The 27,406-nt window shown below is 41.2% G+C and overlaps 1 protein-coding gene across 6 annotated transcripts in view; it reads right to left on the bottom strand.

Moving 5' to 3' along the window:
* Positions 1–9,468: 9,468 nt before the first annotated feature.
* Positions 9,469–27,406, bottom strand: part of A1CF (APOBEC1 complementation factor) — a 176,470-nt gene continuing 158,532 nt past the window's right edge. For all 6 annotated transcript variants that reach the window (XM_085605377.1, XM_085605394.1, XM_085605415.1 and 3 more), the window contains one exon: positions 9,469–12,891. In XM_085605377.1, the coding sequence (XP_085461503.1) occupies positions 12,740–12,891 (152 nt within the window). In that variant the 3' untranslated portion in view covers positions 9,469–12,739. The remainder of the gene's footprint in view (positions 12,892–27,406) is intronic.

The following is a 27,406-nucleotide window of genomic DNA, read 5'->3' as shown; positions in this document are numbered from 1 at the left end:
ACATTTTGACTTCACTAGAGATTTATTTGTAAAGATGGACAGTTAATGAAGACGTAAACACATTAGCCAACATTAGGGTTCAGAAGCGTTGAATAATGCCCATGAAAAACAACCTAGAACTATACTAATCTCTACCAACTCCGTTGACTCCTGTGTGGAGTTTACATTCTGACTTAATGTTTTGCTTTCTATTCAGGAATATTTTTACAAATCATGGGGACTGTCATGAGTGCTACATTTTCACCCAACTAGCATTCATGATCTAGGATGGGGCACTGTTACATATAAATATTTGCATGGCTGGTTAAACCTTACTACTAATGATTTGAATTATACCATGGAATTTGGCCACATAGGGACATTCCTGATTTTGTACCTTTTTCTTTTTTTTTTAAACAAATGTTATTGTGTCAATGGTCATACAATGGGCAGAACCCTTGGATCGAGATGGCATCTGCCATAATATACCTCTCAAAGCACTGCCATTGACCTTTAGTTTACAGAATCTTAAAATAAAGAATATACCAAACAAAGCAATGTGAACATATTGAACCCCTCCCCTTTGCACTGTTCCAATGTTGCGTCTCTTTTGCCACCACATCGCCCACTCCAACCAATGCACCCATAGCTATATGTTTGTCCCCTAGCACAATGACCCCCCATGTCAGAGAGGGCATAGATGCCTCTGCAGGGGGCACTGGGTCCAAATACAGACCCCGGTAGTCCGCCCATCGTTTCCAAATCTTGGGGTGCTTTTGTGGGCATCCCCTGGCCCTAAATATTGGTATCTCCAAGCCCATACAGAAGTCCAGTCCATTCTTCCATGCCAATAGAGAGGGTTGGGCGGACGCCTTCCACAATTTTGCAATATCTATTTTAGCTAGAGTCAACCCCAACAGCCGCAAGTGCCTTTTATAGATATTGCCCCCAATACTCTCCATGATATTCAGGATTACCAATCTTGGTGTGGTGGGGAGCTCCCACCCCAACACCTCTGTAAGGCAATTCATAACCCCCCACCAAAACCTTGTGAGCCCTGTGCATTGCCAAACTGGGTGAATGAGGGATCTCTCCTCCCGACCACATCGCAGGCACATCGGGGATGACACCAGGCCCGCCCTCCACTATCTCAGTCAGGTGTAGTAAACCCGGTGTAAGTATTTGAATTGGATAAGGCGCAGCGAGTTGCTATCGACGCCCCCCGGGGAGAGGCAAGCGCATCCACCCAATCATCCCCATCTATTTGGCCGAGATCGTGCACCCACGCTTCTCTAAGCTTGTCTAATGTGGTAGAGCTATTTGTCACCAGTTTCTGATAGATCTTTGCACTTTTTTGGTCACGTAGATCACACATAAACACCTTAGCTTTGATAGGACTAAATTCAGGGAGAGCCTCTATCCCTGATATGCTAGCAGAGAGGGCATGCCGAAATTGGAGGTACTTATAAAATGGAGTTTTAGGTATCTGCAATTCTTGTTGTAGATCTTGGAAGGATTTCAGGGTAGCACCTTGCATTACATCTCCTAAGGTAGAGTTATCCCACCCGCGAAAACTAGAAAGCGCAGCCAGTTGCGGCAGTTGACCATTATGGCACAGCTGGGTTTCCCCCGTTAGCCTGCCCCACCACCCCATCTTATGGAGGGACTGCCTCCAGAGTCGGAATACCACCTGCGTTGCCGAGTACAATATGGTATGGAGAGTGGATTCTCCCATGTGCCATCACTCCACCTCATACTTGGGAACCTGCCTACACCCATACCACCATTCATTTAGAACTAACAGATGGGATGCCATATAGTACGACCGGGTGTCTAGTGTAGCTAACCCCCCACAATACGTGGACTGAAAGCAAGTCTGCAGCGTGACTCTAGAAGCCCCCCTGCCCACAAAAACTGGCCCAATGCCACGTTGACCTGGCGAAACCAGGAAGGAAGGATCGGGTGTGGGTTATTCTGCAGTTGATAGAGCAAGCCCAGCAACAACACCATTTTAAATGTGGACGATCTACCATAGATGAAGAGGGGCATGTGCGCCCAGGCTTTCATCTCCTCCTGCGCCCATACCGGAGCAGTATTTCTGTCCCATGCCACACATGGTGAATCCGACAGGAAGACTCCCAGGTACTTCACTGCCTCCTTTGTTATTTGAACCGGTGATGCCCAGGACCCTAAACCAGCCATCTCTCCCAACACCCACAGGGTAGACTTACAGGGATTCATAAATGGGCCCGAGGACTCCCCAAATATATACATTATACGGAGCAATAGCGGCCCCATCCTGTTTATGTCTGTTAAGAAGAATAAGACGTCGTCCGCATATAGTGCGATGCGGTCTGAGATTCTGCAAGCCCACTCGAAGCCCCATACCTGTGCATCCATCCGCACCCATGCCCCCAAGGGCTCCATTGCTAAAGGGAATAGATACGGCGACAGAGGGCACCCCTGACAGGTGACTCTTCCAATTGGAAATGAGTAGGAGGTGGACCCTGTACTGATGCTGTAAGATCTGTCTGTATACATCTGTATACAGCAATTCCAAGTACGACAAGAACCGTGGTCCAAAGTTGAGGCGATCTAGTAGTGCGAACAGATACACCCAGCTGAGGGAATCGAATGACCTATCCATATCTGCAGTTTCCTGGATGGAGGCTATGGCAATGTGGGCACGTCGCATATTATGACGCATTGCTCTCTGAGGCATAAGCCCGCCTGATCAGGATGGATCAGGTCTGTTACATGGGACTGGAGGCAATTGGCCAACGCTTTGGTCAAGATTTTGGTCTCGACGTTCAAGAGGGAGATGGGACAATAGGATGCGTGTTGTTCCGGAGGTCGGCCGGGTTTATGAAAAACCACCACCTCAGCATGTCTTCCTTTCCATGGGAGGCGGCCCCGGTCCCTTGCTTCGTCCACCACTCTGAGATAATGGGGCCCCAATGTGGAAAAGTATTTCTTAAAAAATTCGCACAGAAGTCCATTAGGGCCCGCCGCTTTACCAGGATTCAAATCCCCCAGCGCCATGCCGATCTCCTCCGCGGTAAGTGAGGTGTCAAGGTCCGCCCTCGCCTCATCCGAAAGGGCACGGGCGGCAAATCTTCAATAAAGCGTTTTACCGTTTCCTGCAGGAGTTCTTTGGGGTGTATAGCTCTGCAAAGTAGCTCGCGAAATTCTCCTCTATTAAGGAGGGGTCTCTGAAAACTTTCCCATTTGGGCCCAGTATACTGGGAAGAACCTGGGGGTGTAAGGCCCCCTGACACAACCTATGCAGGAGTTTGCTGGACTTGCCACCCCATTGATACATTCTGCTAGGAGACGCCAGCCATGCCAGACGGGCCTCATCCATCATTATATTAGCATGTGTCTGCTGTGCTAACAACAGTTGACGGCGCACCAGACCCCCTCCCTCTCCCCTCGTACGCTGCTTGAGTTCTACCATTTGGGCCTCTGACCTCAGGAGTGACACACTGATTTTTTTACTTTTGTTAATAAAAAGTATGCCCTTTACTCAACAGTATAGAAAACGCCCACAAAAATGAATTCTCTATTTTCATACAGTGGCTAGAATTCCAGAAATGTGAATGATATTCTGCCAAATGGATAATTTATCTTCTTTTTATTGTTGAAAACTTCAATAATCTACAAACACAAATATTGAGAAAAGAAACAGATAATGAATATTCAAGACAACTATAACAAACCACATTGATATGGCATAGCAAGGAGTATTAAGTGTAATACCCTGTTATATACTTCTCACATCAATCTGTTAATGGAGCCAAAATCTAGCATTGATCCATGTGGAAAGCAAACTTCACTCTGTTAAATAACAATCAACTAAAGCTTACAACCAACAGCAGCTTGTAGGGTGTGGTTTGAATCCAAATTATTGTAAGAATGTCTTGCACCAGTTAAATTAAAAAACACAGGTGGTCCTTGTAGGACTTGGCCTTTTTGGCTAAAGTTCCCTAAAATGTTTTGCTTTCCCACTAGACCGTTTTCCTGACATAGAGTTGCCAATTTAGGTGCTTTGGGTACTTTGCCACTGCCGATCAGTGTCAAAGTACAGGGTTTCCCTGTGTATAGTGTAATGGTGATTGGTTAGCCATGATTGGTATGTTTGCCTTACCAGTAAAGTTCCTAGTGATGTGCACTGTGTGTGCAAGGGCTAATAATGCAAAGGCGCGCAGAGAAGGGAACTCGGGCCTTCAGTGTTGGGCCTGCGCGCAGGTTGCTAAGTTAGCATGTGGTCCTGACACGTGCAACCACTTGTCAGGCCTTACATTCCCTTTTGCGTACACAGTGGGCACCCCTGTGGTAGGTCCCGGGTAACCCCTTGGCAGTGTGCAGTGTAAGTAAAAGGCAGGACATATACTGAGGTATGTGTCATGTCCTGACAGTGAAAAACACTCCATTTCGTTTTCCACTGGCGAAAGGCCATCCTGCCCAAGGGACAGAATGGATGAGGCTGGGTATTATGTTTGTTAGCCTAGTTTCCTATAAGTTTAAAATGGAGAGGTGAAGTTTAGTATGTATGAACTCACAGTGTCATAACACATCTTTCTATGAAAGTGGTTTTGTCACTGTGTGTTCAGAAACCACTCTTTTAGAAAGTGGCTGAGTTTTGTGGTTTAAGCATTTCTGTGTGCCTCTGCTGAATGTGGATTAACTGTCTGGATCTGAGAGGTGCGAGGAGCTGGGAGAGGTCTTGACCCAGGGAGGGGTTGAGATGGCACCAGGCTGCCCTGCATCTGGAGAGTAGGAGGAGAAGAAGCCCGGGAGGTGAAAAGGCCTGGGCTGGTGCTATAAACCAATTGACCCATCTCCTGCTGATTGATTAAGGATCCAGACCCCCAGTATCAAAGGGAGAAAGGTGACACTGGAAGGGAGACACCAAGAACTGATTTAGGCAGGGGTCAGGGACCCCTGAGCACAGCGAACTTCAAAGACATTTAGGGGTATAATGACAGCTGAGGCCCCTGAACGTTGGAATAGAAATGGATTGAGACTGAAAAGGCTTAGACCCATTTTGTGGTCAAGAGAACCCTCTGCTAAAGAAGGAACAACTAAAGAGACTGCTGGGAAGGACCAACCCTTGCTTCGTGATCTGGGGCTGGTCTGCAGTTTGCTGTTTTAACCAAGGAAGAGGCTGTTGGGACTGTGCTGTGTGCGCTGGGTCCCCCTGCTTTACAGAAGACTGTGCTTTGTGCTGTGTCTTGTAACCCCAAGGGCCCGAGGTGAGCTGGCTCCCTGTTTGGAAACACAGGAACTTAAACGTTTCCTGAGACGTTTCAAGCAACGTTGTGGGTGCGTGTTGTGGCAGCTTGAGACCCTCGGAAGGTGCGCCCTGTGATCTTGGACACACGGAAGAGAAGGGAGACGCTGGGTGCGTGTCGTGGTGCACAGGAGGCGTTGGTGAAGAGCGCCTAGTCAACGTGTGCATCGGAGGTGAAGTGAGACTCAGACGTGCAGGGTGCGTGTCGTGGTGCACTGCAGGCGCTGGTGAAGATCGCCTAGCCTGCGCGTGCATCGAAGGAGAAGTGAGTCTCGGACGTGCAGGGTGCGTGTCGTGGTGCACAGGAGACGTTGGTTAAGAGCACCTGGTCAACGTGTGCATCGAAAGCGGAGTGAGTCTCGGACGTGCAGGGTGCGTGTCAGGGTGCACCGGAGGCGCTGGTGAGGAGCGCCTGGTCATTGAGTGCACCGGAGGAGAAGTGAGGCTCGGACAGGGGGAGCGTGTTGAGGTGCGGCCGAAGGCATTGGTGATGAGCGCCTGGATATCGGGGCACCAGAGTAGGAGTAAGTCTCAGTGAAGCAGTGTGCGTGCTATGGTGCAACCTGGGACTGTGGAGGTGATCGGCTGATCATCGTGTGCACCGGAAGAAAGTAAGTCTCTGCAGCGCGGTGTGCGGGTCTTGGTGCCAACTGAGATCCCAGGAAGGAGTGCCGGGTGAACGTGCACTCGGAGTCCATGGAAAGACTCAGCAGCGTTGTGTGTGTGGCTTTGTGCCAGAGAAGACCCGAAGGGTGCTGTGGTGAACGTGCACCCGAAGTAACGTAATCTTAGGGGCGTGGGGTACATGTGCCCTGCGGCCACCTGAGACCTTCCTAACAGTCGCAGCCTGGACCGGCAGCCCCGGAGAAGCTGAGCTGCCAGGCCGAGCCGCTGAGGCCCATTGAGGAAGTTCTACATGGAAGGCCCAGTCTGTTGAAGGAGGAGAGGAGAGTGGGGTCGCGCCCCCAGGTATCGTGGATCACTGCCTGGGCGGGGTACTGGCTCAGAGGGACACTCTCTCGGCCTCTCAGTCCTTCTGGGGACATGAGCCTTTGCTTCGGCTCAAAGTGGGGCATGTACTGACCAAAGGAGTGGCAGTACTGGGGCCGGAATGAGAAGCTGTGCTTTATGTTATCGTTGATCCGTGTGGGGGGCAACTGTTATCGAAGAGGCTGACTGTCGTAATACATATTGCCAATATTGCTGTTAACGAACTGCTGAACTGTCTTATGATGCCTGACAGTATTTCTGCCTAACAAAGTACACGATTGTAGCGCTACGCATTGCATTATTTCTCCCTTGCAAAGTACAGGATTGCAGCGGCCGGCATTGCATTATTTCTTCATTGCAAAGTACATGATTGTAGCTATGCATTGCATTATTCCTTAATTGCAAAGTACATGATTGTAGCGGTGTGCATTGCATTATTTCTTCATTGCAAAGTACGTGATTGGGGTGTGACGCATTGCATTATTCCTTAATTTCGCAGTACATGTTTGTAGCGGTACGCATTGCATTATTTCTCCCATTGCAAGGTATCGGGGTGTATCGTTACGCATTGTATTATTTCTCCTTTGCTCAGCACAGCATTGTATCGTTACGCAGTGCTCTATTGTCTGTCCATTGAAACGTGTGTGTTTCTAGCATTACAACCGGCATAGAGTTTTGAAAGCGGTGGTTGAGATTTAAACCTACCAGCCAGCTGGAACAAATATTACCCTTTATTGTATGTTGGCTTTTGTACCGTGTGGTCTGATCGTATATCTTTTTATATAAAGTTTATACTCGTTTTATCACTTCGTGTGGAGTCCATTTGTGGTGTCACCAGTGGGTTGCTGTGGGCGTGGTTGCACATTCTATACACTCATGCCTTTTAGATAGGCCTGGCTGCTCGTCCCAAGCTTTTAAGGGGATGAGCAGGGCTATCTCAAACGGTGTCCTTACTTGGCCTAACGTTGTGTGGGGAGTCCCGGGTAGCGCATTTGGTGACAGCATTGCCGGGCTGGGACTCCGGCTTCCAACTGTCCTAAAGTGCTTAATGGAGATCTTGGCCTAATAGAATAAGCATGCTTGTGGAGCTAGTCCTTTCACTGCTTAGTTGACAGATTTATGTTTAGAAAATCTCTTCCCAATACTTATAAAGTGATGGAAAAGTAGCTACTATTTGCACAAAATTGCCATGTTAGAGAGCTGGAAAAAGTAGTGTTAATCTCTAAAGTAGAAGGCTCATCTAGGGAGTAATTATGGCCTACCAACCGTGTTAAAATGGTGTATGTGAAGTTTGCCCATATATAAAATTGTATGATTGTTGCCAGTGAGATCATGGGACGATTTAACATGGATTTTAAGATATGTTATGTGTTGTCCTCTTCATCACTGCTTGGCAATTACTAGTAAAGTGAAACTTGCGCAAAAGGAATTTGCCACATAACAGGGCCTGAAAGCACACTGACTTTCTGTACCGCCTTATATTATTTTCTTCCTTCATTGACCCTGCTGTTATTGCAGTTGTCCAGAATCCACTTTCCAGAAGCACCTTTGTTTGTTAGAGAGATGAAAAGTGAGACACCTGTGTAATCTGAGACAAGCCATGTGTGCCCCTGGGTTGGTGCACTAATTTTCACAGGTCAAAGTAGAGTTTACCTCCCATCATTATGCAGCTGATCCAAATTAAATGAACAACCATTTATCTGGAGCCCCAAAAGAACCAACATAGGGGCTCATTACAATGGCACTCGGACTGCCACCAACAGCCTGTCGGTGGTTGTCCGAGCGCCGATAGCCCTTTGAGTCAACCACCACATTACAATGTGTGGCGGTCAGCTCACAGCTGATGGAGGCAAGACCGCTGACTCCAACAGGATTTAAGATCCTGACAAAGTGGCAGTCAGAGCTGCCTCTCACCATGATGGAGGTGCTGAGTCAGCACCGATGTCCAGATTTAGATATCCCTTATAGACAGCCTTTACATGGCGGGAACACCACCATGTAAAGGCTGTCAGAAAGGGACATTGGGGGGGCCAAAATATGGTCCCTGTCCCTCATGCAGGGGCAGATGTAGGGTCCCCTCGTATCTCCATGCACCATGTGTCATGTACTATATGGTGCATGGCACATGGTTCATGAAGGTGCAGGAAGTGCTCATTTACACATCGGCTTGTGCTGCAACACTATTCCTGGGCCACAGCACAAGGTGCTGTGTAAATGAGCACTTTGCGACCACCAGCTCTACAGTCACATCACAATTGGGCAGTCAGACCGCCGTCTCCTTGTCGGTTGGTCACCTGACCGACATGATAGAGGGCGGCGGTCTAACTGCCGACTATCAAAATGAGGCCCATAGTGATATATCCCCGTTTTGGGCAATCAAAATCGGGGATCTTAAATTCAGGAGAGTGGCACATCTGCCCTGGACTACGTAAACACACTTTCAGAAATGTAGGGCACTATTGCCTTCCTTTGCCTATTAAACCATACACTGTGCATTGCTCACCACATTGTTTTACATTGTGTGAGGTCTTTACGAAGGCTTGGGTTATAAACAGTAAACATTATCAAATTGCCACAAAGTTACTTTGGGGCTTATTTAGAGTTTGGCGGATGGGATGCTTTGTCAAAATAAGGGCCAAAGGCTATCATGCACTCATAATATGGCTATCGGGACATCCGCTGCATTTGTGATGGAGTAGTCCATCTACCAAACTCTAAATAAGGCCCTCAGTTTTGGTGCGAGAATTTGAGTTTTCAATTTTACATCATGGCTCACTGAAGTCAGTTAGTCATCACAATCATTTCATTTATGCAAACAATACTCCTCCTTACCAATACTTACATAGCTACCTTGTTGAAATGCACTGTTTGCTTTGAGTATTGCATCAATATACACCATCATTAAATGATCTGAAGCAGCATTGAGTAGGCATAGCCGAGACCCCTGCTTATACAATTAAAATGAGGTGCATTAGTGTTTTTTAATATGCTATGTACTTGCCATAATTTCAAGTGCAATAAATAAATAAAATAAATAAATAAGACTCTGTTATTTGCTTCAGATTGGAAGTTCCAAAAAAAAGACAGGAGAGTTGTTTGAGGGCTGGGAGAAAACAAATGTACTGACCTTTGTCTCCTTTAATAGGAGATAACCACCTTTCAAACTATGATAACCGGAAAAAAGTAAGAACAGATAACACTCGACGTTTCACTGTAGTAAATAAACTTTAATCATGCATTCAATGTCCAATTACCAACCTCCAGTTACTTAAGAATTACACAATTGCCTCCCTTTGCCAAGAAGATTTACAAACAAATTAAAAGTTCGAGTTTAGATTGCCAATTCGGGTAACACTTAATTTCGTTAGATGTGATTGCCCAAGCATTGATAAAAGAATACCGCACATTATTTATTCACAGTGTTAGATCACTATACAAATATAAGTGCTCTTGCACTCTGTAATACTGTCACTTCTCCCTCTGACACATATGCAGCTGTAGCTCACAGCAGTAAAGTCAGTGATTTACTAAGGCAATCTGTACAACTACAGAGCAGCTTTAATCCTTGACTTTTGGATATATTCACAAAAAGTAATCTTGCATTGAATACGCCTTCAATGAGTACATGTTTATTACACATTTAGGGAAGAAAAAAACAAAACTATAGAAGAGTGGACTCTATAGGGAATGGTTTCTTATGAAGTCACTGAATACACATTTAGTACAGATATATTTGGATACACACAAAGCAATTGGAATGAAATAAGTTGCTGTTTGCTGTGGTAATGATACAAGGAGGGTAATTTCAGTCCATTGAATTAAACAAATGAATTCATTCTGTGATTTATATTTTGCACTTTTATGATATGCAAGTGATTCACATTGTTCAGGAGACTCAAAGCTAAGCTTGGTCTTCAACTATGTAGATGATATCCTGACATCCTTTTGGTGGCCCTGGGACTGTCATTGCTACCCTTGGTCTCAGGAGTCATGAAGCCAGTGGCAAGAGCAGAGAGCGAAGAGGTTTTCATAAGGGCAATATCTTATTTAACTCTTGGCGGTGAACTCCGCTCGCGTAGTTTGCTGAGTTTTCCACACTACGCGGTATGCAGAGTATCCAAAAACTCCGCCCTGGAGTTTTTTTTCCTTGCTCGCACTCATCAACGTCAAGTTGGTGAGTGCAAGTGAGGAAAATCTACCTCCCGGATTTTTCCTCGTTCGCGATCGTCAATGTCAAGTTGGTGAACGTGAGAGTGGAAAATCAACCTCCCGGTGAGATTTCTCAACCCAGGCAGTCGTATTTCTCATTGCATGTGGTCGCGTATGCTCGCGACCGCTTGCATTGAGAAACCGTCCGTTTGCGTTGAGAAAGCTGCCGCTCAAGTAAAAAATCTACTCGAGCAGCAAACAGGAAGCAGCGCCCGCTTGTGCTGTGCTTGGTGCAATTCGCGATGATTGCACAGTGCGGACAAACTTCCGGCACTGAAAAACACTTTAAACTGCAGTTATATAAAGCACTCCGCTGCCCGCGGAGCCCCATGTTTTGTGGCTGTTTTTTTTTTTGCACTTCGCAGAGATCAGCGTAGCAGTTCTCCGCGAACTCCGCCCAGGCTTAATATTATCATTGGCTAAAAAATATGATCTTCTGGAGATGAACGTCTATGTCATAATATTATTTGAAGTTTAAAATCTATAAGTAATCAGCTTTCAATTATGCAATCCATATGTCAATCAAAGCCATGAAATATGCTATGCAGCTGATTTATTCTACCTAATACTAGTAAACTGAGATCACAGTCATCAGAGAGCTGTCTTAAACATTGTCCTAAAGAATGCCTGTGCTCGAAATGAGAATAAGACTTGAGCAAGTTTCAACGCTCCAGCTCATTACACCTATAGCTCTGAACCCACAAAGCTTGGAAAGGTCTTGCCACATGCAAATTGAAAGCAATATGACTACATCTCCTTTTAACTCCTCAAACCTATAACAAATAACTAAATGATAGCAATATCTGAGTTTATTTGAGGATGAAGACAACAAAAAGTATAATTTTTAATGGTGTATAACTGTTTGGCGACACTAGTGGTATCCGAACCCTTGACCATTAAAGAACAAAGGGGCATGTGGTAATGGATGAAGAGAGGTTTTCATGCCTTGTTTTCTTCTTGTGCAAATTCTAAACTGATAGATCGAACAGGTAGTTCGGATACAGTCGCTGCAGTGGAACAGAATGATTTTTGTCATGACTCTTGTCGCTCACATGATAGAACCTGATAGGACCGAGTATCGACGTGGTCAGGCAACGAATACTAGAAGGTAAGGTGAGGACTTCCAAGTCCTGCTGATTTACCTCTAACAGTGAAATCTTTATCCTTGGGGGAGGCCTTTGTGAAAGGTTTGTGCAATTGGCAATGGTGAAATGAACACACCAAGGGAAAGAGGAAAGAGGATGCACAACACAACATCATTCCAATCCAAACAAATACCTGCTAATGCTTAACTATGATAGATGGTAATAAAACTATGGTAAGTGATAACAATGTAAATCCTGAAAGCTTTACAAACATAAATCTATATACAAGACTATGAAAACTAAAGAACAAAAAAACTTTTTCTACGCATAGAAAACCTTAGTTGTGCAAAAGAAAATCGTACGCAATAAATACAAGGAAAAACACTGGATTGTGAACCATTTGCCACAAATGTGCGCTCAACATCCCTTGTCCTTTTTACTATCAATTTGCTTACCCAGAGTTACTATACAAAGCATGGGAAGAAGGTTGGTAAGAAAACTGTGTTCTGATCAATGCAGAACATATATGCCCAATATGACATTCTATTTGGTCCTAAGCACCATTTTCCCTCATGCTCATACTGTGCATCATGTCTTTGACAGCCTCTTTTAAAATTCCATTACATGGTGTTGGCGTAGTCCCATCCTCATGTTTCAACTCCTTTCTTTCTTGATACCACAGTAGATCACAGTTGTGATTTTCTATTAGGTAAGGGGAGCTTGTGTTGTACACAAGGAGCCTGTGTTGTCTTTCATAAAATCCGATTTGATTATATTTGATAACGCAACACAAAATGATGTTATGCGCCATCTGTTGAAAATAGAAAGGAATGTGCCATTTGCAAAATTTTATAAGAGATTTTTTTAAGGTACATAAACAACATTACACTTTGCGCAGCTCATCATTAAGTTTATGTTTCTTTCTATACATTATCATTCAGTAAACAGAACAAAGCATACCTGAGAACTCTGTTTAGTGGCAATGTTTGTTTCTTCAAGTGTATAAAATATTTGTACCATAAAAACTCATAAAAGGTTCACTATGTAAATCTACGTTTTCTCGTTAATCTATGACTCAAGAACGAAAGGGGTACGTTAAAACAAAAACATTTATGAACTAGACAAAAATAACAAAATCTATGCCTTGATATGAGTATGTCATGCTAACATTTAGTCCAAGTTTCTAGAATGTCCCATATCCATCTCCACGTGCAGCAACCGCAAAAGCTGGGTAGGCCTCATATGTAGCAAACGTAGCTAGATCTTGTCCCAGTGCCACCGCTTGTTTCAGTTGTGCAGCTGCCACTGTTGCTGTTGCATTTGTGATGGCATATCCTGTAGAGAAATGGGATGAAATAAGAATGTGAATATGAAAGTCTTCTGCCACAAATACATCTATCACAGACCTTGCACATGGAGGTATTTCATTGTAGTTAAAACGCCACACATCGTTTTCAAACCTTGAAGATACTACTGCACATACAAAACGTCTTTGAATGTTCTTGTGTCTATTCTGAGCCCCCAGTTACACAAGGCTACAAGAATGTATTTGTGTTCAATTTTAAAGGAAAATGATTTATCTATTGTTGTTGAGCACCTCACAAATTAATATTGCTACTGGCTAATTTTTAAAGAAAGTGTTTTTTTATTGATTTTATATTTTATGTTTCCGTATGGTTTTGCTATGTGTTTGTCTTAATTTATATGGACGGAATTATTGAATAAATTAATTGTAATATTTTGTTATTGCAATCATATTCCACAAAATCTAAAAGAAGAAAATAATACAAATCTGCTGCTGCCACAACGTTGTGGCCATGTGATTAGAAGAAATATGTAATTTAACAATAAAAATAATCACTGTATATATTCTCAATAGAACAGTGCTAACTGGCCAGTGTACTTAAAGCAGATATGGAAACCTCTTCTAGTATTGATGGACAACGCAGAAAAATATGCCTCTTTTTGGTGCAAATTAAAAATGTATTTAACTTTAAAATACGGAAAACTCAAGACATAGTTTAACCAAAAAAGAATGACTACAACTGTGATGGAAAGAAGAATAGGCACAGCAGCCCCAGGCTTTGACGCATACATGGTTTTAGATGGATGTGCACATGTGATTTCCAATATCCAACACACTGAAAGATCTAGGAAGGCATGCTCACTCAGGAAATCAGAGAGAGAAGTGCAACGGTTTATTCACCCATGACGCATTTCGGCTCCGCAGAGCCTTGATAACATGATTGTAACCATAGAGTACAAAGGTATAAATATTGCAACATACATAAAGATAGACAGGGGACACCGAATAAGGGCTAAAGGACCACCATTTTGAAACATTGAAGCCACACAGATATCATTAGCCAATAGTATTGGATCCAAAATACAAAACTTTCCAAAGAAATACTTTTAAATTGTATAGAATAAAATGATATTGCAGCGTATTGATCTCAAATAGTCAAATGTTACTTCAAAATGTCATACAACAACCTAGTATTGTGTCATACTGAAAACTAAATATTAATCACAAGACGGCTACAAAGTTTGATTCAATATACTACTATACATACGAAAGATACAGTGAAAGAAAAATTGCCCAGATGAAAACATGGCCACATCCATAAATCAATCAAATTCTCCTTATTCGATCCTCCGAGGACAGATCATAAAAGATACACACAATAAAAACAAACTGCATTGTAAACACACATATTAAAAAAAAAATAACAACCACATATTAAAAAATTGGTTCCATGATGGAATATCGTTAACATAAATATCGTCAGAAATAAATATCGTCACTAAAATATCGCTTACATTAATATCGTCATCCTATACTTAAACAAGGATTCACACAAATATCGATTTTTTTTTATCGACAACCCTAATATCGTTCACACTAATATCGACAACATAAATATCGACTACTACATGATCGACTTTATTTTAAATAACATGACCTTAGACATATATATCGACTACACTAACATCGACGACCTATCTGCTTATAGAAATATACAAAAATTATCGTCTTTTTATTACCAACTCGATATGCACTATTCTTTTATTTTACACACTTTTTTTAACTATTTTACTTTACAAAACTATTCACACATATAATTATTTAACGGTTTTCTAATTCAAAATAACGTTCTCGACCAATGATTTTGAAATTTCACTAATCAAAAGCTACCATTAATTAACTCACTAATATAAAAACAATTATACACTTAACGTAATTTACCATTTTTGGGCCAAACTTGGAGAAAAACGGTTACCTTGCTGAGAGAAGAAAATACAAACCTACGACTACAACTACAAAACGTCATACTACACTTGAAGTAAGTAAAATCCCATTGCTTTTTTCATTCGAACTTAGCATAAAGTAGATAAACTCCCTAAATTAAAAAGTGTTCTTCTTTAGAGTGAAAAAAGAACATGTTGAACTTATCAACAACGACCAGAAACTTACATGTAAAAATATTTATTAACTACCTTATCCATGTCTACTTAGATAGCTGACAAAAATTATTTAAACTTGCTAAGTAAATGTACAATTTACTTCATATATTAACAACTACTATCATCCAAATACTATAAGTAACACAATGATTAAAAAAAAAAATGAATGCTGCGCTAGGTTGCTGTCCAGTAGCACAGGCGCACAGGAGGATAGTTCAGTTAATCCATGAATGTATAGGCAGCATACGTGGCAACTGCTTCCAACAAAAAATTGTTTGCAGGGCCACTAAAAGTCTCAGCCATCCAATTAATTAAAGAAAAGGAACATACGTGTTCTTCAACCATCGGAGCCTCTAGCACAATCAGAGGGCAACCGGAATGTTCCTCTAAATAGCTCATAGCCAAGAAGTCGTAGGCAGCCGTTGATATGTCCCAATTACCCAGGATACCATGCGCCGCACCACAAGCCATAATCCGGACACCAGAACAGGCCAACTCGTGAGACACTAAGGGCCTCATCAGTCGATCGAAATCCGGCACCGGAGACACCGTGTTGGTCAAGCACAAATCCAGAGGCCATTCAAAGGGACAATCCAGGCAGTGAAATACAGGTTGCACGCAGGTGAAGTAGGAATACCTGAAGGATAATCCATATGCCAGGCTTAAAGTCGCCAATGGCAGAGTACCATAAAAGTCAAGCATCCTATCACGAAGAAGATGCAGACGGGACAGGTGCTCGTGTGGCACAGAAACAGCAGCCATTCCGTAGTATGAAAAGTAAAAGCAGCACACCTGCCACCAGCGCCAGAAGCAGCGGAACACCTCCAAAGATGCTCGAGAAAATCGAATGAAAAAATGCCGGAATCACACCAAAAATAGTTTGGAAAGAGGTCACGAGGCCTGAGCCTACAAGTTTAAAAAAATGAGCCAGGCCGGTCGTGGACGAGGCATTGAAAATAGTTAGGATCAAAGCTCCGAAATGTAGGGGGAGGTCAGTATTCAAAACCGCCTGTATCTCAGTGCGCGTATTAGCAACGTGAAGGACAAATGTTTCACGAGAGGAAGTCAATGACACCTCTTTTTGGGACAATACAGCTCTTATTCTGCTCAACTTGTTGAACTCTGCTTTCAAGGTTGGAATCGAAGGCCAGATGGAAACATCCACCCGCCCGTGCGGGGGTGAAAAGAGAACATTATTGCAGCAGACAACCCTCTCCGATACAGTTACTATATATGGGATTCCCACTAACATCCCGCAGCAAGCTTCATTATTCAAAATTAAATAACTACTGTTTGCAAGCAGCGTCAAAGAAGGCGTAATCACAGGCACTGGGACACCTCGTAGGACGCAGGCCAAAATCGGGGCTTGTACATTGCATGCACCGTGTAATTGAATGTGCCTACATACCAAGGAATGATCTGGTGTCGTGGTACATTCCTCACCCTTCAGATAAACCTCAGTTCCGTCCCTAGTACATCTATACGTAAAGGGGAGGGACCAAACCTCATGTATGAAAGCGGTGCCCAGCTGTTCATATCTACCCAGAGCATAATGTTTCATACAAGACGTAAACTTAAGAAGTGCGAACGGTAGAGTTATCAACCCGTATATAAGCCACGTGACTGAATTGATTTCCGCCACAGAGAAAGGTAACGGTTCTAATTTTTCAATATGTAATAATGAATATGTAGCATCTTTCATGGACATAAATAGCTGCTTATCAGTAATGTTAAAAGGAATGAATAACGATGTAGTGCTCAAATAGTCCCAAGGGACCCTCCCTGCCTTTAACGTCTGCAATGTCCATGCAAACTGCATAACAGAACGCAACTGGTTTTGACCATTATATAACACAGACATATCATCATGCACAATATCAACAACTGACGAAACAATATTATCTAATGTATAAATTCTGGAAGAGAGAGTGCTAATGCTGTTATCTATAACGGCTAAAACCTTTTCCATGTTTGCTTGGTCAATAGCTCTCAATCTTGAAGCCGCCTCAATTTGCGAAAATTTCCACACTTCGTTGTAAATAGCATACGCCCACCTTTTGGTTCTGCCACCCACAGGACCTTTAACAAAATAATTCAAATCTATTTTGTCATGTAACTTCGATAAATGAACTTTGACAGATGCTAAGGTGGAATGTCGCAGCCAGGATTGACATAACTTTCCCACAGAATATGTAGTTACAGTATGTGACGACTCAAACCGAGGGTCTACGCGTTCCAGAGGACTAAATACCCTTTTGATCAAAAATAAATTGTAAACTCAGGGAAAGTTCTGGATAGTAAACCATAATAAATTACTATTCTAACTCCAATCCAACATAAGTCAGGGAAAGTGCTGGATAGTAAACCATAATAAATTACTATTCTAACTCCAAACATAACATAACTCAGGGAAAGTGCTGGATAGTAAACCATAATAAATTACTAATCTAACTCCAATCCAACATAAGTCAGGGAAAGTTCTGGATAGTAAACCATAATAAATTACTATTCTAACTCCGATCCAACATAAGTCAGGGAAAGTGCTGGATAGTAAACCATAATAAATTACTATTCTAACTCCAAACATAACATAAGTCAGGGAAAGTGCTGGATAGTAAACCATAATAAATTACTATTCTAACTCCAATCCAACATAAGTCAGGGAAAGTGCTGGATAGTAAACCATAATAAATTACTATTCTAACTCCAATCCAACATAAGTCAGGGAAAGTGCTGGATAGTAAACCATAATAAATTACTATTCTAACTCCAAACATAACATAACTCAGGGAAAGTGCTGGATAGTAAACCATAACAAATTACTATTCTAACTCCAATCCAACATAAGTCAGGGAAAGTGCTGGATAGTAAACCATAATAAATTACTATTCTAACTCCAAACATAACATAAGTCAGGGAAAGTGCTGGATAGTAAACCATAACATAAGTCAGGGAGAGTGCTGGATAGTAAACCATAATAAATGACTATTCTAACTCCAATCCAACATAAGTCATGGAAACTGCTGGATAGTAAACCATAATAAATTACTATTCTAACTCCAAACATAACATAACTCAGGGAAAGTGCTGGATAGTAAACCATAACAAATTACTATTCTAACTCCAATCCAACATAAGTCAGGGAAAGTGCTGGATAGTAAACCATAATAAATTACTATTCTAACTCCAAACATAACATAACTCAGGGAAAGTGCTGGATAGTAAACCATAATAAATTACTATTCTAACTCCAATCCAACATAAGTCAGGGAAAGTGCTGGATAGTAAACCATAATAAATTACTATTCTAACTCCAATCCAACATAAGTCAGGGAAAGTGCTGGATAGTAAACCATAATAAATTACTATTCTAACTCCAAACATAACATAACTCAGGGAAAGTGCTGGATAGTAAACTATAATAAATTACTATTCTAACTCCAATCCAACATAAGTCAGGAAATGTGCAGGTTATTAAACAAAATAAATTTTTCTATCTAAATCATTTTTTAGACCCTATTCCCCTATAATACCAAAATAACGCTTCTTCAATATTAATTTAATATTTTTTAATAATATTAAAAAATAAATTTTGTGTAAAAATTTTAATTTCGATGTTAAATTTTGATTTCATGATACATTTCTAATTTATTAATATTTTATACAATTTTTAGACTACATTTTTAAATTACTACCCACCCTAATCCCCTATAATACCAAAAACCCGCTCCTAAAATTTTTATTTGAAATTTTTAAATTTAATTACAAATTTAAATTCGTAAACAATTAGAAATTTAAAATTAAATTTTAAATTTCTTAATTATTTTCTAATTTGTTTATATTTTATAATAATTTACTATTCTAACTCCAATCCAACATAAGTCAGGAAATGTGCAGGTTAGTAAACAATATCAATTTTTCTATCTAAATCATTTTTTAGACCCTATTCCCCTATAATACCAAAATAACGCTTCTTCAATATTAATTTAATATTTTTTATTAATATTAAAAAATAAATTTCGTGTAAAATTTAAAATTTCGAGGTTAAAATTTGATTTCATTATAAATTTCTAATTTATTAATATTTTATACAATTTTTAAACACTACATTTTTAAATTACTACCCACCCTAATCCCCTATAATACCAAAAACCCGCTCCTAAAATTTTTATTTGAAATTATAAAATTTAATTACAAATTTAATTTCGTGAAGAATTCGAAATTTCAAATTAAAATTTGGATTTCTTAAATATTTTCTAATTTGTTTATATTTTATAAATTTTTTAAAAACCAAATTTTAAATTACTACCCACCCTTATCCCCTATAATACCAATAACCCGCTACTAAAATTTTAACAATTCTTTTGTAGAAAATATTTTTTAACACATATTATTACTAGTAGGAGTTTTGTAAGTTTTTTAAAAACATAATACATATTTTTTTATAAATTTTATAACAACTTATATTTTTCTGGCGATATTATATGAAACGACATTTTGTTCAACGATATTCTGTTCATCGATATTTTTTTATGACGATATTTTTGTCATTCTCACGAAACGATATTTTTTAAAAAGATATTTTCTATTATGATATTTTTCACAGTCGATATTCTTACCACGATATTAATGCTAGTCGATATTTTCCCGTCGATATTCTATCTTTATACCTAAAAAATTAAGCAGATCCTTGTGCCAATACAGGTATAGGGGTAACAGTCCAAAAAATGGAGTACCGGGAGCATTGTGTCTTGTAAGTTACAAACGACCACATTTTTAAGCAAAAAACTCATTGTGATGTTTTACATTGGATAAAGTGACAGTGCAAGAGAACTGATTGAACGTTATATAAATTGACGGTGCAAGAGTTCTAATTCTAGGGGCATCAACAAGGTGCCAGATGAATAAAAATTACAATCAGCAATTTATATTTAAGAAACAATGCAAAGATTAAAAGACCCATAAAATTGCTTTTTTATCAAAACAGCAAACTCCTTCTCTTTGCTGAAGTACGCTTCAGAAAACTAGCAACTGCATAACAGACATTACAATCGTTAAGTTGCAGTAAATAGAAGAGGGCCGCTTTGCACATAGAGAATTTGTGTCTGCACAGTAGCGGTAATAAAAACGTCCTAGTAAATGGCAGATAAAATTGACAAAAGAAGACAAAATGTAAAATAGTTTGACTAGATTGCTAATCGCATGGATAGTTGGCAACAGTGGCAGAGGAGTACTGTCCTATGGAAAAGCATATCAACCAGCGAAAAGAACCCAGCCTAAATCTTGCCAACAGATTTCTTTCATAAACATTGGTCACGTATATTAAATATGGAGTGATTGTTGAAGTTGCTTGAATGATGCAATAATCTCTAACTGGGGATTTTGCCACTTCCAATAGTTCCCTAGAGATTTGTTTATGCTTGCAAAAACTATCCCGGACCCACTTTCTGTCCTTTTTTTGGATTGACTCAGGTTGCTCAAACAGTGAGGCACAACCAAGTGCTAAGAAACAGTTTTTAATATATTGTAACCATGGAATGGTCAAACCATGGATGCAAGATAGACAATCTCTGATGGCAGCCCGATTGAAATCAGCTTCTTGGTTGGACCAAATTAAGCACCAAAGAGCCAGGGGAGCAGCATTGATGGTATCTTGGACATACTCCATGCCTAACTCCATGTGAAGGGAGAAATGCGAGGGATGCCTATTAACCGGCAGCAGAATCTATTCTCTTCTATCTGCATGCCCTACAACCCCAGATACCCATTCCATATGTTAAAATTGGCAGGCATTTCCGGTTGTATATCTCTGGTATTGGAGCAATGGGCTTTTTACCAATAGACATGGCAAGTGAGAAAGTAGTGCCTACAGCTTCAGTATATTGGGTTATTCTATTTTTAATGCATGTAAGCCAAGAACATCCTTCATCAAACCCCAAGCCTAAATAGGGAAAGAAACTAACCAGCTCTAAGGGTTTGCCCTCAAGGTTTAGGGTACGGGTTTTGGTATTTCTTGGGCCACATACCATTGTGAATGTTTTCTTGAAATTTGGCTCTAGGCCTAGGTTTTTTATGAAGCTAACATAACTGATGATAAGCTTTTTAAGGCCGTTGGCTGTCCTTGCCAAGAGAACTGCATTGTCAGCATATTGCAGTGCGGGCACAGCTTTTTTCTCCACAAACGGAACGTCTGCCCCAGCAGATACCAATGATTTCTCCAGGTTGTTCGCATAGAGAAGAAAAAGGATAGGGGTGAGGACGCAACCTTGGAGCACCCTAAGCTTAATGCTGAACGGCCCTGTGTATTCGCCAGTGCTCCCAAACCTAACTGAAGCTGAAAGATCATGGTGGAGGTGCCTTAAAAATGTAACCGGGCACACATCAACACCCATGCTCTTTAGGATGACCCACAGCTTTGAGTGGGAGACGTAATCAAAGGCGCTTGACAGGTCCATAAACGCCAAATGGGTGGAAACACCCTATAGCGTATTTGTATTTTGCCACAATAAGGTGGAGATTAAGGCACTGTTCAATAGTCCCGAGCCCCTTTCTAAACCTGTACTGACTTGGGGCAAGTATACTGTTGGCATTAATCCAATCAATTAGGCGGTCCAGTACAAGTCTCCCAATGATTTTTGCTGAAGAATCCAAAAGAGATATCGGGGCGATAGCACTTAGCATCATGCACGTTTCCTTTTTTAAATAAGAGGAACTATAATTGATGAACGCCACGACCTTGGCACCCCCTGGCTGCAGGCAGAGTTGAATACCGGACTGAGGACTGGGGACCAGAACATTGTGTCTTCCTTGAATAAATCAAGCGGAATGCCATCCGGTCCCGGGACCTTCTTACATCTACTGTCTATCAGTGCTTTAAAAACCTCCTCCTCCTTAAAAACAAGTTTTAGGCATGATGGAATCATCGACATTGAGGCATCGTCAGCCTTGCAGGCGGTGAAATACAAATGAGTAATTTGTATTTCACCACCAACCATGCCTCGGCCGAGATATGGACTGTTACTTTATCTGGTGGTAGTATGGGTGATAAAACAGACTGTACTGCTTTCCAAACAGCTTGTGGGTATTTTGATTGGCAGGCATCCACAATGGACTCCCATTTCTCCTCCTGGCCACATAAAAAGCCTGGCCATAGGGCAAAAAAATATCCTGCATCAATGTGCAAAATATCTATATCTAAGCATGCACAAATAGTCAAATAAAATGTATTATATATGCAAAAGAATATTGTTGAAAAAACATTATTGGTAGAAAAAAAATCCTAAGTGGTTCAGTGAAAAGTAAGTACTCAAAATTATTATACGTAAACAAAATATATCCTTATGAAATACATGAGTACTCAATGTAATACGCTTTACAATAATAAACCAAATTTAACATCAAATTTGACAAAAACAAGTGTATTTACATATTGTAAAACATGTGGATTTACATTGAGTACTCAAGCATTTCATTAGGATATATTTTGTTTATGTATAATAATTTTGAGTACTTACTTTTCAATGAACTAATTATTAGGATTCTTTTATATCAAATATATTTTTATATGTATTTTTGTTCAGCGGTGGGTAGCATTTAGGGTTAGTAACATGTTACTAGGGTTCAGGGCAGGGTATCTTTATACATTCAACCACCCCATCTCTCCCTCTCTACCTCACAAGTCTGTCATCCTTTCTCTCTTTGCCTCTGTAGCATTTGTGCCTCTCCTTTTCTACTGCAGGAGGGTTGGGCAGCAGTTCAGGAGGCACAATATCATTGCTGCACTGTGGTGGGTCAGCAGTTATGAATGCTAGGAACATGTTTACAGAGCAGAGTGTTATTTTCTTCGGAATCTCAATTAAGCCCCCTTAGAGTCACTGGTCAGTCAGAGAATTCTACCGCAGTGCCAAGTAGTTTTTGCGTGAGCGGAACCGAGTGATGTGAGTACCAGACATGACAGAGAAGGGAATGAGTTCAACTGACATGGGCTGTAGTAAGATAGCTCTCTGGTCCGATTGAGTCCTGTCTGATAGCTATTTGCCTAGCTCTGTTTCAGCCCCTCCACCCCCTTGGAAAAGTACAAACCACAGATGCAAGACTTTGTGACGTTCCACCACTCTGTGTTTGAGCAAGCTTTCTTTGTAGAGGCACCAAGGAAGGCCATGGTTGGAACCATGGTTCTGACGTAGAATGCTTTTAAGACATTTCAGAGTCCAACCCACCTCATGTCATCACCCTAGTAATCTGATTTGTGTTATGTTACATCTATAAATGACAGCCAGATTTGCAGGCAGAATGAATAAACTCAGTGAAGCAATGGTAAGGACACATCAACAAGAGGAACACTTGTCCACTTCCCTCCCTAGTACCCCAACTGGTTTTGGTTCCGCCCCTAGTCTAACTGCATTTCAGGATCACTGCCCCAGCCTTTTTATATCTTTTCATGAAATTGTCATTTTCTATTATCCTGACGTTGTTACCCTGTACTCAGGTATGTTAAATGCACTGTTCATTATCAGTAGATTATGTAGCAGACTCTGTGAAACTCCCCCCACTGACCTTGAGATCTCCATACACCCAATGCCACACCCCTAATTTGAATTGTGAATTTATCGCGAATTAGACAGCTGAGGCAAGAGACATATGTCCCTGCTGAGCTCCTCTTGCCCCCCCCCCCCCCACAGCCTGGACTTGGGCCCCTCATCAGCTTGCCCTGTTTGTTTGTTTGTTTTGTTTGATTTTTTTTTTAACAGACTTTTATTAAGTTTCATGTAAAGTCAATCAAAAGGAAGTATCATCAACAGCCCAACAATCGCAGCCTAGACCCATATCTAACATTCCATAAAATATCCACATTACCCTGCTGCCCGCCGTACATGTACCATCCAATGCAACAGAGTGGCTTGCCCTGTTTGTTTTGTTTCTTCTATAGCTGACCTCTCCTTCCTAACACTTATGCTCAGTGGGTGACATGGGAGAAGGACACACAACAAAGACCCATTTTTGTCATCTATGAACTAATGAATAGGCTTATGTCTTGAATTTCTTCCTGGTTCTTAATAAATCCCACTCAATGTCCTCTATTCCTCTACCACAAGTAGTTGAGGTTATTATGTCCTACCTCTGTGTGCTATTCTGTTTTTCATAGATTGCTGATCTGTCCCTACGCTTGCACATGTGCTATCCTTTTTGTAACATCCATGCACATGGGTTTAATTCCTCATATATCTACGCGACAATTGGATCAACTGTTTTAATTGTATGTTTTGCCATTTGTATGCTTATAATGCATTTTGCATTACATGTTTACTGTTAAGTATTTTTTATCTATTTTTTTCTGTTGTATATCTTTTATGGTCATTCATTTAACCGAATAAAGAGTTTATCTCTATCTGTCTATCTATATGACTAAATAATAACTTTATTTTATGACATGGACTTTGATGGTAGGTACCCAGTAGTATTTACTGCAGATAGCTCAGCGGCCAAGTTTTTATGAACGTTAAAATAGTACAGAGTACAGAACAGAGTCTAACATTCCTGAGATAAATCACTCGGTGCATTTGGAAAAAGCCTAAGGGCGGGTCAATGAACGTCTTCATGGATTTGTTGCTAAAAAAGGCTTTGTTCATTTACTTCTAGGTCGCCATTTTGAGACCAAAGTGGACTGATGTTGAGCAGAAGTCCACTACCACCGTTGATTTGCACAGTGATGTATAATTTATATTCAGACGCTTTATATCAGCTCCTAGTGTCTATTGCCTTTGGCACCTTGAGGGAATTAATATAGTTAGTGTGGGTATTGCATCATCCTATTTGCTTTGTTGTGCCTCCTTGTTCAGAGTTCCAGGAACATTCTTAGAAGTGCGAGTCGCCTCATGCAACCACAGCCCTTGTTGCCCTTTGTGCGTAGTTGTACTCGTTTTTTGCAAGTAAACGTCCTTTTTAAAGTACAGTGTTAACATATTGAGTCCGATATCGCCATTTATCACATTTTAAAGCAATCAAATTCATAGTGAAAGATTGTGAAAATAATTCAAGGAAAAAGAATCAGATATAGAGACACAGTCGAAAAACCTGTTTGTTATAAGAATGAAGTAAGTCGATCTATCAGTGATGACTGAGCTCAGGACAGCTGTCAATGCACCTGCAAGGCAATTTGGACTGATTGGGCCTACTTGCCAAATAAGACCCTGCTTCCCCCTGAAATGGCTGATCAATGGTGGGAAACATCTTGCTTGCTAGCATTTTTCAGGTGTAATTAACAAGTCTACAGAACCCCAATATTTTGAGCAACTATCAACTCAATTTAAAGTATATATGAAAATAATAGCTTTGTCCTATAAAGTTGACATATAAGGTAGTATCGGTTGACAGCTGCAACATTTAATACTCAGATACTCTGTAGATGCTGGGACAGACACTACAACTTTGAAAAACATACCACCGAAAGTCACTAATTTTTAAATAGCTTTTAAAAATATAATCAATCTAGAGAACCCGGGCACAGGACATGACAATTTTGCATAATGCATGGCACCAATACTACTTTTTCATTTTGTCAGTGTTTTACCCACAGAGCATGGCAAGTCGCCATGTCTCTAGGCTGTGGTCAGTCATCTTTATAAGTCCAGCAACACATTTAGAGAAAAAGTTATGCTATTTGGAATATCAAGGTAGCCATGAAACTGTTTATACAACTACTATGCCGTCTGGATGCTTAGATTATCCTTTAACCTTGTATTGCTTGTTAAGGCCTGTTCTTGGGCTGGTGAAGACAGATTCACAGCATCCTTTGTCTGGCCGCTTAAATGCAACATACAAAAGGCAAGGCAACAACTGTCCAAAGCTCAGAAAACAGATTTTGTTGGTGGGGGCATCGATGCATTGTGTGATATGTTAGGAACATCCTCTTCTTAAATTATGTGCACATGTCAGGTTTAATGAGATATGCAAATATGCCGCCCATAATGCAAACTGAACTATCTTGGTCCAGAAAGCCTCAAATCCATCAGCTGCAAGGCTCTGATACTGTTACCTTACAGTAAACGCAGACAGGATCAAACTCAAACCTTGATATCGTAGTTTACTGAGTTATAGACAAACATGAATAAGACATGTTGTGGGCTGCCACACAGTTCCTGCCATATAGCCACAGGCATTATCCACTTCATAAGTGCAGCTGACACATTTGTAACATGTCGGTTACACAACCAGGCAGACATCTTGTATTTTCAGACGATGTACGTGCCAATGCAAAATGAGGTGGTACATGTCTATATAATAATCCCTCCTCCCCCCCGCCCGACAAAAAACATATCTGCCATACCATTAAGCACATCACCATTTTACAATTACCTGTAATAAGGAATAGGAAAGGTCCCATGGTCGAACTGTCGGAAAGTAGAATACTGCTTGTCAACATTGTTTGAACTATGCAGGAAAGGAGGGGGGTGGAACCCTAGGAGTAGGAGAGCTGGCCCAAGCAGCCACCAACCTACGGCAGAGGATTAGTCCATGTCCTCTCCCTGTGTTTTACAGACTTCCAGCATGGGATCTCACTCCATGGCTATGGGCCGCTTATGTAGCCCCTGGCATTAATCACTGCGTAGCGAGGAACTCTCAGCTGAACCCCATCCCCAGACCTCCTCCCGGCATCTAGCCACAAAGGGTGCAGCGGAGGACCTCCAGCTACGCGTAATCCGGAGCTTGGGAACAAGTGGTGCTAGGCCCACAAATTGTGTTTCAGTGTGTAATGTTTTAGGTCTAGGGTAGAGTCCCAGCATGCAATGTTCTACCGTGTCCCAATGTGGACGCCCTGTAAAGGATACAAGGGACTCCCTAATTTCCCCCAAATAAGAGACAGGACCACACCATGTGCAGTAGAGCTGCACAGGCATGAAGAAATAAGGGCAGGGAATATCCTGTGAAATTTCAAGGGTGTTAGGCATGCCCTATGTAGCAATGAGAACTGAATGAACTTGAAACTTGTGTTTTGGGGTATTAAGCTTGGATATTCCAGCAAGAATTTCCATTCCTTGCAGTGGAGTACACGGCCAAGGTCCATTTCCCACATGGCCCGCAGCAGTGTAAGTGAAGCATGTAAATAGGAGTGTAGGCCCCTATAGAGGCATTTGACTAAATGCCCACAAGTTCCCATGTTGTGTACTGCTTAAACAAACGCATATGTGTGGTTGGCTCTGAACCTGTAGGTGACCAGCGTGTATGAATATAACGTATTAAGTTAGCATTTGTAATGAAAAGAGTAAGTGAAATTAAGACTACCTCAGAATGATGAAGGACATTTGGGGGCATATGCGTCAAGCCTGCATTTTGCGAATCCCAAATAGCAAATTTTACCGAATCGCTATTTGGAAATCGAAAAATG

This window comes from Triturus cristatus, chromosome 1_2 (genome assembly GCF_964204655.1).
Source record: "Triturus cristatus chromosome 1_2, aTriCri1.1, whole genome shotgun sequence".
In the NCBI taxonomy this organism is placed as follows: domain Eukaryota; kingdom Metazoa; phylum Chordata; class Amphibia; order Caudata; family Salamandridae; genus Triturus; species Triturus cristatus.
This window is presented reverse-complemented; position numbering and strand designations above follow the sequence as displayed.